Source organism: Syngnathoides biaculeatus, chromosome 23 (assembly GCF_019802595.1).
Source record: "Syngnathoides biaculeatus isolate LvHL_M chromosome 23, ASM1980259v1, whole genome shotgun sequence".
NCBI classification, from domain to species: Eukaryota; Metazoa; Chordata; class Actinopteri; order Syngnathiformes; family Syngnathidae; genus Syngnathoides; species Syngnathoides biaculeatus.
In genome coordinates, this window is record NC_084662.1 from 20,436,054 (window position 1) to 20,449,311 (window position 13,258).

Below are 13,258 nucleotides of genomic sequence, written 5' to 3' on the forward strand. Positions count from 1 at the left end.
TTCCATTGTGAAGTTGGTTACGATCAGATTTATTTTCAACCGATTTATTTCCCTGCAACACTACAAAAAAGAAAAATAAATTAAAAAAAATAATAAAAAGCGGACAATCCGCGTGAACCGGCCGGAAGTACCCGTTACCCGGAGTGACTTTGTCCAAGCACATAAACAATGGAGGTGGTGACATCCAGCAGACCTTACCACATTGTAATATTCGGTGCTTCGGGTTTTACCGGGAAGTTTGTTGTTGAAGAAGTTGCCCGCTACGCCGCTGACAATACCGGAGAAAACCGTTTCAGATGGGCCGTGGCCGGAAGAAGCAGGCAGCGTTTGAAGGGGGTGTTAAACCAGGCCGCCGATAGACTGGGTGTGTATACAAGTTGGTCGGGTGGCCAACATTGTACTCAAACAAGATCACCATGCTGTTACTTTAGAATATTATGAGTCAAGTATAAAGTCGTCCTCCAAATACTCAGTTGTGTAAGAGTAATTTTGCGCTATGCAGTGGTAGAGGGGTTATTGGAATTTCCTCATAGTTTCTAGGCAGGACATGCCCTGCTTTTATTTGAGTGCCTCCAAGACACCCGATGCTGCACTCTGGTGTAAACACGCCCTACTGCTTTCTTGATAAAGAAGTATGATTTAGGTATAGCGGCGTTCATCTTTTTCCCACGAACCCGAACCCACCCTAATCCCATCTTTAACTCATCCATGCCGCTAAAATACCAACCCTAGCCGCAATCTAACCATAACAAAGTCCCGAATTCTTATTTGATATGGTTGGCTGGTCAAACGTGTATAGCCTGCCCCTCCCATGACGCAGGAGCCAATCATGCTGCAGTGTGGCGTGTCATTCAAAGAGACTGAATCCTTTGCATAGGTTTCAATGACGTCACCGCCACATTTAGACCAATCGGATAAATTAACGATAGAAAAAAACTTCACGCTTCACCTATCACCTGTGTTGCCTGACCTCTATGACACAGAAGATGGCGTTATTGGAACCCTATCCATTAACGTGTTACTGAGTAATAACTTTGGATTTCAAACTCAAATTGACTACAATATAAATATAGGAAAGATCAAATTCTGATTTTGGCCCACTATAATTTAACTACAGCAATAAAAAAAACTGAATCATTAAAAACATGCATTAATTGGAGATGCTAATTTTGGGTGGTTAAAGGAGAAATAAATTCATTTTTAACAAAATATAAAATTACAATCTTACATTGTGCATGTACGTTACTTAAGAAAATACGACAGTAAATGTCGCAGGTTTCTACTCACCTTTGCATATAGTATCTTTGTGTTTGTATCTGCATGTGTATTTTTTGTCTTTTCTGTGGCTGTGTGTGGCTGAGACCAAGTCAATATTAAGTTGTGGACGTGTTCAGGTTGTGTGCATTTGCATCTTTTTTGGGGTCTGCCTTTCTGTGTGTTTAGAGCTCATATCTTGTTTGAAAAGTTGTGTCTGAAGCATTTTGTGTTTTTGCACGTTTGTTTAGGCATCTTTTTACCAAGATGAGGATGAATATTTACATTTCTTTGACGTTCTGGCCAGTACATCTGTGTGTTTCAGCATGATTTGGCATTGAAAATAGATTTCGACATTGTAGAAAAGCACATTTTGAAATCGAAATATCTAAAAATGGTGAAAGGCGAATATCTCACCTGGTACCCGTAAATGTGATTTTTGTTGTTGTCACGACCCATCGGAACAGAGGTAGGACCCAAATGCAGGATTCGGGAGATGCAAGGTAGTTTGAGGAAAAACGTTTTTTATTAAATGGTCGGGGATCGGGCAGGCAGTCAGGTGCAGCAGCGGTAGTTGGGACGTCGGGCGTAGAGAGCAGGTCAGCGGGCAGGAAGGAGTCGGTACACGGGAGAACAATCAAAGCAGGCAGAAGTGTCAAAAAAGTCAGGCTTACGGGGTCGGTCGGAGAACAGGCAAAGGTCTGTACACACGGGTTGCCGATCAGGGGTACGAGAGTGCTGGACCGGGACATGAACCTCAACAATCTGGCGGAGAACCATTCATCATTGGGGTCCTATATATACAGGGGATAATCAGGCCGCATGAGGCACAGGTGTGTGCCTTCCAATTAGTGCGGCCGCGCGGGTATCCGCACAGCCCGGGCTGGAGCAGCAGGATCATGACAGTTGTGAAGGATCATGTGATAAAACCTGGGATTTTGATTGATCATTATATTTGCAAAACTACTTGCATATGGTCAACCACTCATAGAAATCGCGTTTGTAAGGCTTGTATGGTTGAGCATTGAGAACTGAATGCAAACAACGCTAACGTTCCGGTTCTCCTTGAATCGTTCAAATTAAATAAGACTTTCTCGATGTGTAGTGTCTGATGCGCTCCAGGCCTCGGCCTACACCGCACAGAGCTTCAATGAAGTCAACTCTCAGTCAAAACAATACCGGGGGAGATCATGCAAAGTCCCCGCAGGTGCGCCTGGGATTTGAACCCCGGTCTTCAGAACTGTGAGGCAGAAACGCTACGCCTCACTTGTTCACCGTGCCACTGGCAAGAAAATGGATGTTTTTGACACACTTTATTTGAACCATGCAAACTTTTTTGGCACCACAGCCACATAATTGAATCGGAATCGAGAATCGTTTGGAACCAGAATCAAGCTATTTGAATAAGATGCTTTTCTTGTCATAATGCTCTTTCTTTTATTGTTTTTTTTTCGTTTTTTTTTTTACTGAATGCTAACACTAAAGATGCCTACGTATTCCAGCCATGCCCGAGTTGAGCACAGGCGTTGACATCATTGAAGCAGATGTGTCCAGCAAAGAATCTCTGTCCATCATGTGCCAACAGGGTCTGGTTATTCTCAACTGTGTGGGTCCGGTAAGTATTGAATGCTGCTGTTATCGAGGAAGGAATAATAATAATAAAAAAAAAAAAAAACACGTTGAAATTGGTATTGAGTTACTGGTGGACTATGTTGTCTGTGTCATTGTTTTAGTACAGGTTTTATGGAGAGCCGGTGGTCGCAGCATGTGTGGAAAACGGAGCTCACTACATTGACATATGTGGAGAACCTCAGGTAATGGGACATTTCTGTGTCTAGTTATATGAATGTTGAGAGTCAAGCACTCGTACTAATGCTGCCGTGTTAAAAAAAAAAACAAAAAAACAATTGGCAGTTCCTGGAGCGCATGCAGCTGGACTACCACGCTAAGGCACTGGAGAGAGGAGTGTATGTAATTGGCAGCTGCGGCTTTGATTCCATACCAGCAGATCTGGGAATTCTCTATACTCAGAGCAACTTTAAAGGTTAGACTTATTATTGTGACTGCTTTGATACAGCGGCCCCTCAGAAGTCACATAAGTGCAAAAAGAAATAATCCAAGTAATTTATTCAATGTTAGGGTTATTTTTTATAGCAAGATTGATGTGTGTGGACCCTCAAAAGTCTTCTAAATGCAAAAAGAAGTAATACAAGTAGCTCTAGGCAAGAGTGGCTTTTGTGATTGTATCTTATACTGCATCTAGAATTTATACTTAGCGACTTTTCTGACCCATCTACTGTCTATTGACATCATAGTGCTTTGTAGCTGAGGCATGAACTGGTCCAGTTTGGTGGGCTCAGTATAGCATCTCTGCTTTTCACATATGATGTGGTTTTTTGAAATAATTTGTACTCTCATGATTTTAGGGACACTGACAGCTGTGGAAAGCTTCCTAACAATAAGCAGTGGCCCTGAGGTAATCTATGTCAAATTATCCTTACTATTTAAGTTTATAAATTCTGTTTGTTGATGTATTTGCAGAATTGGCATGTTTTGATGAAATACCTTTTCTTAGCTTTATAAGCAATGTACATGACAATAGTGTCCTGTACATGACAATACATTTGCCCATGAATGATTATTTGAGAAGAAATGTTGGCCAATTTGAAAAAATCTGGTCACCAGTGTTACAAGTATTGTTAACTTTCGCAGGGCTCATGCGGTCATGATGCAACTTGGCAGTCGGCCGTGTACGGCTTTGCAGATAGTAGCGCTCTTCACAAGCTGAGGAGGAAGTTTGGCCACAAGCCGCTACCTGTGGTGGGAACCAAAGTCCGCCCGAGGTAAGGTAATCGCTCTCTGGAAATTGTCCTTATTTCCGGTAATTATAGCTTAAGTGGAATGTAATGCTCAGCCGTGCTGAATCCAAATGGAGGATTTATTTCCCCCAAGAGCAGGAGAGATTGATTTTTCCTCTCTTCTTTTCAAAATTAACTAACATACTGACCTAACATTTCCAACAGTTACAGAAAAAGTATTTTTAATTTATTTTAGTGGACTACCGTATTTAATCACATCCCTTTGTAATGAGAATATCATTACTACTGTTCTCAACATGGTCTATATTTGGTAGTAGTTGAATTATTAGACAGCATATTTGTTGGCCGATCAAGGGATGATAGTAATTAGTGAGTCAAATGCCACACTTTTACTGCCACTGTACCATTGCAGTTGATGAATGAATGGATTTGTGTTCATTGTCTGTCCGTTTATGTTTTTCCAGAGGTTTTGTTTTTTTTAGCAAGGAGATTGTGCAGTATGCCATCCCTTTCATGGGTTCCGACCCCTCTGTAGTCAAGAGAACACAACGTTTCCTTTACCAGGAGGAATGTCGCTCACCAGTAAGTAGTCCTGTCAGTTTAAATCCACCGAATGGAATGCCAGTTATTTTTCGTTGCTGTAACTTAAAAATATTTGAATCCCATTTTTTTGTGTGTATGACTCACTTTTGTTGCTATTATAAAATTAGTGTATATTGAACCATGAGGGACAGAAATGGACTATCACGTGCTGATCTCTGACAGTGTAAGCCCTGCACTGTAGTCTCTCCACTACACACTGTGGAATATATTGATAAGACTTTTGATTCAGGAGTAGAATTAGAGTAAGTATTTGTATTCATAAATGGTGGACTGTCATAAATGGTGGACTGTTTTGAATCTATCATTTGGACATGATATCCCTTTTCTGAGACCATTATCCAAATGTTCTTTTCACCCCAATGTTCCTCAGATTGTGAATATTTCTTATATCATTTATTATGCTTACTAAGCCAGAAGGGTGAAAAGTGCACTTACCATATCCTTCCAATCAATATTTTGGCGTGCCTTAATAAATAAATTGAATTCTGTCACCAGGAATTAACATTTTAATAAGTGAGGTGTTCTGCTTCCTTATAATTAGATATGCCTGAAGAATAATATGATATCCATTCTGCAAGACGAATCTTAGCCACATGTGTATAAACCAGGAATCCTCACTCATGACCTGAATAAGATGTCCTGCATTGCAGTTTGCGAGTCAACATTTGCATTTTGTGACTTAAAGAACACATTGAAAAGCCACACTGCAAATCAGTTTCCGCGCCGAGATGGTCGGGAAGACAGAAGCATGCAGGGGTGTATGTGACTCAACGTTCTTTTGTCACCGAAGTGCGGTGATGGAAGTCAAGCTATTCATTTTAGGAGTGGGAAGATGGTAGTTGCAAGATATGCCAAATTGAGAAGAGAACAAAAGGACTGTGGAACCATGTAACAGTGAAATTGAAGGGGGCACCCATTCAGGTCAGATTAGCCACACCTCCATCCCCCACAACAACAACAACAACAAAAATCTGTCTCAATCTTAAAAAAATTATCTCTCTGTGGGTGTACTCTTAAGGACCGCCCTTAGGTCTGATTGCCTCTATGAGTGGTTTTGAGTAGCAAGCTACCCCACTTTACCAATAGTTAGCGTTGCCTTTCTCCACAAGGTGGCTCTCACTCTGTCCATGAATCATCCGCAACGCCCGCTAGCAGCGCTACAGAGACAGCTCAGAATTGATTAGCAAAGAAAAAAAAAACAAATTGTGCTGTGCTCACCACTTCACCAGATGGGACCTGCATATCATTGGCAGTACTACAATCCCTCCCATTCTGTTAACCCAATAATCCCCCCCCACTTCCCCCCCCCACTCTCCTCCTATGACAGGTCCAGTATTTTGCATATGTTGGGGTAGGTGGTCTCTGGTCAGTTGCCAAGCTTTTTTGTGGTGGACTGCTCTTCTGGATCATGGTCAAATTCAGCATAGGCAGGAAACTCCTCACCACGGTATGGACATCATTGCTTTGTTACCTTGTTATAACCAATTAGATTTCACAAATTTTCCATTGTCAACATTTGCAAAGCCTTTATTGTCATTACTGTATATGACTTTGCATAACAACGAGATAGCGAACACTACTCCACAGGGTGCTAGAACCAATATAAATGAATAGAAAACATGAGGTGGCACGATGGCTCAGCTGGAAAAGAGGTGGCCTCACAGTTCTGAGGTCCTGCCTGTGTGGAGTTTGCATGTTCTCCCCATGCCTGTGCAAGTTTTCTCCTGGCACTCCGGATTCCTCCCACATTCCAAAAGCATAGAGCATTAAATGGACACTCTAAATTGCCTCTTTGTGTGATTGTGACTGCAGCTGTTTGTCTCAATGTGCCCTGCGATTGACTGGCAACCAGTTCAGGGTGTACCCCCCCCTCCTGCCCGTTGACAGCTGGGATAGGCTCCAGCACTCCCCGCGACCCTCGTGAGGATAAGCGGCAAAGAAAATGGATGGATGGACATTATATATGAGGTAAAATGACTCAGATAAAATATTTACAATGAAGGCACAGTTTTTGCCAAAAAAATCTAAAAAAAAAAAAAAAAAGAGTCAAAGTCAAAGCTGAGTCATAAACTGCCTTGTATCGTGTTGTGTTCCTGTGACGTCACACTATTTACCCATCGCTATCTCGCTTGCCAACGCTGGTTAGTGGTGTTTACTGTTGTGTGGTGAGCTGCATTGAACGAATTACATGGCATTGGAATATTAAATCCAGATAAACCGGGAACTGATTTGTACTCTATGTTGATGTTTGGTGTCTTTCTGTTCCAAGTTTCCCAGGTTTTTTTCCTTTGGCTTATTCAGTAAGGCTGGTCCAACAATTAACCAGGTAAGGATATGTTTACTTCTTTCCTGTAGGTTAGTTGAAAAGTAAAAGTTCGCAGCAAAGTAACATCAGCTAATATACAGTAGCAGTCAAAGGTTTAGGAACAAAATGTCCGAGTGTGTGTGAGAGTGTGTCCGAACCTTCGAGAGTGGCAACATCTACATGTACCAGGTTTTTATGCTGAAACTCTCCCTGCCTCTTTAGTGCAGAAAGAAGCAATCTGCAGTTTTTCTTTGTTAGACATGCTGTTTTTTTTTTGTCTCGCCTACTTTGAAGGAGAAAACTGGTCATTTGTTGTTTGGGTTTGAAATATATATTTGACACCGGTCCTGGTAAATGTTTTATTATTTCAAGAATACATACCTACAAATAGCCACTTCCGTGTTCAGTAGTCAACACTTGACTTTATTCAAGTATATCTAATATACCTGTACATTTTGATGTATTTTGCTCATTGTCAACTTAAAGAGTTTATTCGCTTTTAATCAATCTCTCATATTGTACGCTCTCCTACCAGATTGAGGACACCTGCTTCAACATGATGTTTTTCGGAGAGGGATACTCAGAGGGCACAGACCCCCTACAGGGACCACCCAATGCCAAGATCTGCACTGAAGTTATGGGAGCAGGTATTTGTGCATAACTCATATGGTATTCCGATATCAACATTCTATTTTGAGTTTGTCAGCATGGTGCGTGAGTGGTTAGGGAGTCTTCTTAAGAGTCAAGAGGTCCCGGGCTTGACTCTGCGAGCCTTCCTGTGTGTAGTTGGGATATTCTCCCCTTGTTTATGTGGGTTGTCTCTGGGTTCTCTGGTTTCCTACCACATACAGAATCATGCATGTTGGGTTATTTGATCACTCTAAATTGCCCAATGGTGTGTGTGTGTGTGTGTGTGAGTGCTTGAATGCGGTGATTCTCAAAAAGTGGAACCATTTGGGTGGGTCTCTTAAAGCTAGTAATAATTTTTACACCTATTTTTTTATTCCAATTTTTATGGTACAGGAGTTGTACCAAGTTCCCACATGGAACATACAAGTAGTAAAATCAAGTAGAAATTTTACGTTGTTTGCTACCCACTAGTTTAACAAATACTGAGGCCTTTGATTGGCAGATGTCATGTCAAACAATACACCTTTGGTGATACAACGCATTTGAAAAGGCAGTTACTGTACATGTGTGCCAAAGAAACTAAGAAATTGTGTCCCCCAGGGTGAAAACTATTGAGAACCCCTTGTTTGAAGGTGCCCTAGTCAGATGGATTCAGCTCTGATTCACACTTGACCCTAATGATAAGTAGTGCTATGAAAACACAGATGTATGTTTGGATCGATATTTCCAATTAAGCTTAATTTTAAGATTGACAAAGTCACAACATTTGGAGGGAGATCATAATTTTCAGGAAAACTTACAAAATAACAGACAGAAAACTCATGAAAAAATGATTAAAGCCAGAAATGTTTAGCTTTGTCTTTTTTTTGTGAGAATTCATGTTACTTTCCTGGCTGCTCAGTACAATATGTTTGAAGGCAAATTAGAAACCATTAATTTTAAAAGATGCATATATAACACAGTGATGTATTGTTTTAATGTGATGAAACTCACCTCCAAGGCTTCTGCAGTAATCTCACGTTGCACTTTCAATATTTTATCAAGCAACATTAACTTATTTACAAACTTGCATTCATTAACTGTGATTGAAAAAAAAAATGAGGATGGGGTCGTCTACATGGAACGTACATGAAAGCGATTGCGGTCACACTTAACCTCCGTAAACCTCTGGACAGACAGTTATTTTTTTATTAACATGCATTGTTCTCAAATGAGCCAATTTGGCATTGTACATGCTTTTTAGTAATTTCAGATTGAGAAGAATAATTCCTACCTGAAATGAAGCAATCATTACACTGGTGCGTGTGTATTTTGGTTGGGCACCATCCATCGTGTTTAATTGCCAAAATCCATCGATATTTTCTGGTCTTTTCAGCTAGTATTCCATAAAATGATCTCTTTGAATATTTGTCTCGTCTGTTGTGACAACCAACCGCACAACAGTTCTCGGGTATTGTAAATAATGTCTCCCACAATGTCGACCAGCTCTGTTTGACCGGCAATATGGGGCCATGAAAATGGTGACGTCACGTGCACGAGCTCCATAGGGTTACAGTATTTGAAAAATTGCCTGTAACAACCACAGAGGTTTTAGGCTGGTAATAGTTCAATATCTATTGTTTCCAGTGGGTAAATTTCAAAAGTCAAGCAAATCGAAAGGCGACCAACGTCTTGGGACAGCATGTTTGGGTCTGGAGCTTACATAGGAGTAAAGTACCACTGCACCCACTCTTAGTCTGTTGTGTCCCTAATTCCAATATACCTGTATTGAATTGTAACTAATCATATATCCTGTTATTTATTTTATTTGCAAAAATATTAAAGTAATGCTAAATAGTTGTCAATATTAACTGTTTTTTTTTTCTTTTCAAGAGCCTGGTTATGTGGCCACTGTGATTGCTATGGTACAGGCAGCAGTTACTGTGCTGAAAGAAAAACACTCCCTTCCCAGGAGGTTAGTCATGTCTCCTTCACACTACCTGACCCACCTTCCTAAAAAAAAGAAAAAAAAAAGAAAAACTCTCATACAGTATGTGTGATGTGTTGATATCATTTCTTGGTATCCCTCCACCTCAATTTGGACAGGGGAGGCGTATACACACCAGGAAGTGCCTTCTACAAAACCAGTCTCATCGACCGCCTTCATAACCACGGCTTCAAGTTCTCGGTGAGAAGCTATGAGGAACCCGCTAAACCATAGGCACTTTATTATTTGTGCCTGTTCTGCTGGACCTGTCAAAAATGAGTGTAGCAGTAATTCTGAATCATGGAAATGACACAAACACACTCAAAGGGACTACTGCAACCAGCCATGCCTTTGCAGGCTTTTCTTTCAGTCAGTGTTGGTAGAAATATAAAACCTGCATCTAAAAAATAAGACTTATTAGGATTTGTTTGAGGAAAAATTGACAGCCATAGCACTGTTAATGTCCGGAAGCAGGTTCTAAACTGCTTTTGCTGTTTTCTTTGCAGGTACAATATCCATGTTCACATATTGCATGTAATCACTTGTGAGTCATGAGTCTGTGCAGCTGTGTCCAATGAGGCACCATGTTTTAATTCAGGAAAATGTTGCATTTATGGTGTAAAATAGTAAATTCCATTTAACTAAAAACAACACTATTGTTATGCATGACTGAAATGCCAGAATAGTTACATTGTAAAGAATACAATCTTTTTGTCAAGTCTTGAAAAGTATTTGGAGATTAGAATAAAATCTGCTTTTTTCCCCCCTCAGTAATGTCTTCATGACTCATTGCTGGCTGTCTTTTTCATGTTTCACGTTCATGAAACAAGTGAAATTGCTGTTCACTGTGATTATATGTTCAATTGTGCCTTACATCTGGTCTAGAACGAATTTTTAATTTTGTCTTCAGAGTCTAGTAATCAATGATCTTCTGAGCTCAGTTGAGTTCTGGTTACTCTCCCTCTGGCCACTGAAACTTGTCGGCTCAATAATATACAGTACTATACTTGAAGATAATAGCTTGAACGAAATGTGTGACTGGATGACATAAAGAAAAAAAAAAGTGAAACTGATTGTCAAACCCAAGGTCCAGGGACCAGATTCGGACTACCATATCATTATGTGTGGCGTGCGAAAGCAAATCATGTCTGTCAACTGTAATAATTCTTTCTCAAATTTATTCCAAAATACAAAATTGTTGTCACAATAAATAATGAGATAGTGCAAGTAGTGTTTTCATTACCAAAACCCTTTGAGAGTAACATGAACAATTCCTGAATAAACTATTATCCTTGACTTCTGATTTCAAAAGTGATTTTCCATCAGTTAGATGTCTATGTATTACAAGATTAATGTGAGGCAATCAATCATTTATGGTACATGTTTTGACAGAGATAACGTCCCTCTGAGGGAAATCATAACCACGACGTGATACATCGATGTGTTAATCCTGATATTTCCGATTGGTCTGATGAGGAACAAATTAAGCAGCTATTTGATTTTGATACATTTGGAGTTGCAGGTTTTGTCTTTAGAGAGTGGAAAAGAAGACAAGAAAGATCGTTTTTGACATGACTTTTTGTTGCGCTTTGGTTCTGGATGACTTTTGATGTTTGGTGTTGTATAAACCATTGTACAGTTTTGATGACCCGAGTTCAATCCCGGTCCTCCCCCATGTGTGGAGTTTGCATGTTCTCTCCGTGCCTGCGTGGGTTTTCTCCGGGGACTCTGGTTTCCTCTCACATCCCAAAAACATGCATCATTAATTGGACACCATAAATTGCCCATAGGTGTGATTGTGAGTGTGGCTGTCTCCATGTGCCTCGCGATTGGCTGGCAATCAGTTCAGGGTGTAACCTGCCTCCTGCCCGTTGACAGCTGGGATAGGCTCCAGCACTCCCGCGAGCTGCGTGAGGATAAGCGGCTAAGAAAATGGATGGATGGACGTTTTGTGAAGGTGAGAGGAAGCTGTAATACTTACACAAATACGGCAAAAGGCACAGGACATGTAAACTCCACAATGGAAGGCAAGAACCTCAAAATGTGAGGTCAACATGCTAATCACTAGTTCACCATGCTGTCTCTTTATTTATACATTAAAAATATAGAAAATAAAATCATAACCATATCCCCAAGCTTGTGTTTGTTTTTTAAAGAAGAAAATCTGATTTTAGTAAAACTAAGCAAACTCAGTATGTCTCATTGTCTTCAGTTGAACTTCACCTACATTGCCAGGAAGTGTCAGTATTGCCCCTCCCTGCCCCCCCCCCGATGAATGATTACCCTCCACATCCTGGCGTGACAGTAGAGGTCATTTTATGCCTCTGAGGATGCAGAGACGGGATGTGGCGTGACAGCGGGTCACCCTGTGAGCTCTCTGGATATATTCCGTTTTTACAACCACTTGACTGTGGACATGGATATTTGAAGCGAATATTTGGCAGCCCCTGCTTGTTCCCCCATTCTCATTCTCAGGTTTTGAGTCAATGTGTGAGCCTTTTCCCTGTCTCATCTGCTTCTCATCCGGCAGCTCTCACCATCGCTCCAATTAACACCATCCAAAGAGTGGATGTGATGACAGAACATGTCAGGAGGGTGGCTTCTGCAACACAAAGCTTGTTGATAAGAAGCTGCGGTGTTGGTGCGAGGGCGAGATATTGCAGTGGTTTCCCCGGGTGGGGCAGAGAGCAGCCCCACCCATACTGCCTTTCCACAGTCTGCTGTTATGGCTGTGCTATTCGTCTAATCTCCTCCTCTCATTTTGGATAGCGCTATCATCCATCATCTACCAGCAATCTTTTGCAATCAGGCCTCACTGAAACACGATGGTACAGTCCTTCAGAGGATATGGATACCCCAAAAACCTTTGGAAAGCAATTCAGCAGGATGGCAGTTCCAATTAGAACGACGTAATCACTTGATCGGGGATTTCAAACAAAAAAATGTCATCATGCATTGGTAACAAACAATTCGATGGTATTGACGTAACATTCACTCAGCATTGTGCTGGCCAGGACCTTCAAAATCTCCCATTATAGTGTAAAAAAAGATTCTGAAATGGTGGGTCGGGACCCGAAAGTGGGTCGCGGAGAGGTAGTAACCCTGTAAAAGGTTACAGGGTGTCCTGAATGATACCGACAATCGTTTTGAGCTCGTGCTTAATAAGTTAGTTTGCATAGTGGTGCAATCATAGATGGTTACATCATCATTATAATAAAGTGTTCTTAAACCAGTTTACTTCATTGGAGAGGCAGGCTACACCTTGGACTGGTTGCCAATCAGTTGCAAGAAAATTATGGAAAATTTGCAGTCGTCAATTAACTCAACATACAGGAATGCCTGTAAAACCCACACGAGTGGATAGAACATGGAAACGCCACACTGAGGCTTTTTAATAGAGATTTCTTGATTGTGAGGCAGACATGCTAACCACGAGGTTCTTCTCACGCCTTATGTTCACTCACAAGAAGGAGTAATTATGGTGCGCGTTCATTTTAGAACATTTTCCTACTACCCCAAGGTGGTAGTCAGCCACACAGTATGCCCATTTTTGGCATTGCATTGTTCAGATCAACTGCAGTTATTATGAGTATTAGTATTTGAAAGTTGATTGTGTGTTTGTTTCCACCTCTTATAGTCTTTGCTTTACAGTTACTCTCCTCCCCAATGAATTTTTAGTAT

At 40.9% G+C, this 13,258-nt stretch overlaps 1 protein-coding gene across 7 annotated transcripts; it reads left to right on the forward strand.

Moving 5' to 3' along the window:
• Nucleotides 1-139: 139 nt before the first annotated feature.
• sccpdhb (saccharopine dehydrogenase b) lies at nt 140-11,604 on the forward strand. Of its 7 annotated transcripts, none has more exons than XM_061812675.1 (12): nt 140-364; nt 2,757-2,869; nt 2,988-3,068; nt 3,169-3,298; nt 3,681-3,730; nt 3,967-4,097; nt 4,538-4,655; nt 6,004-6,123; nt 6,946-7,002; nt 7,517-7,628; nt 9,484-9,565; nt 9,697-11,602. In XM_061812675.1, exons 1-12 carry the CDS (start codon nt 169-171, stop codon nt 9,809-9,811), a joined length of 1,305 nt encoding a protein of 434 aa, XP_061668659.1. In that variant the 5' UTR covers nt 140-168; the 3' UTR covers nt 9,812-11,602. The 7 variants fall into 7 exon arrangements, with proteins under 7 accessions (XP_061668659.1, XP_061668660.1, XP_061668661.1 ...); XM_061812680.1 differs by having other exon boundaries at nt 231-364; nt 2,993-3,068; nt 9,697-11,604; XM_061812681.1 differs by lacking the exon at nt 140-364 and adding an exon at nt 2,161-2,461 and having other exon boundaries at nt 2,993-3,068; nt 9,697-11,604.
• The last annotated feature ends 1,654 nt before the right edge of the window (nt 11,605-13,258 follow it).

Excerpts from the sequence above, each read along its gene's own strand:
- sccpdhb (XM_061812675.1), top strand. The coding sequence starts at position 169 with ATGGAGGTGGTGACATCCAGCAGACCTTACCACATTGTAATATTCGGT. Across the intron at positions 365-2,756 it reads CCAGGCCGCCGATAGACTGG|CCATGCCCGAGTTGAGCACA; the intron begins GTGTGTATACAA and ends TACGTATTCCAG. Across the intron at positions 9,566-9,696 it reads AAACACTCCCTTCCCAGGAG|GGGAGGCGTATACACACCAG; the intron begins GTTAGTCATGTC and ends CAATTTGGACAG.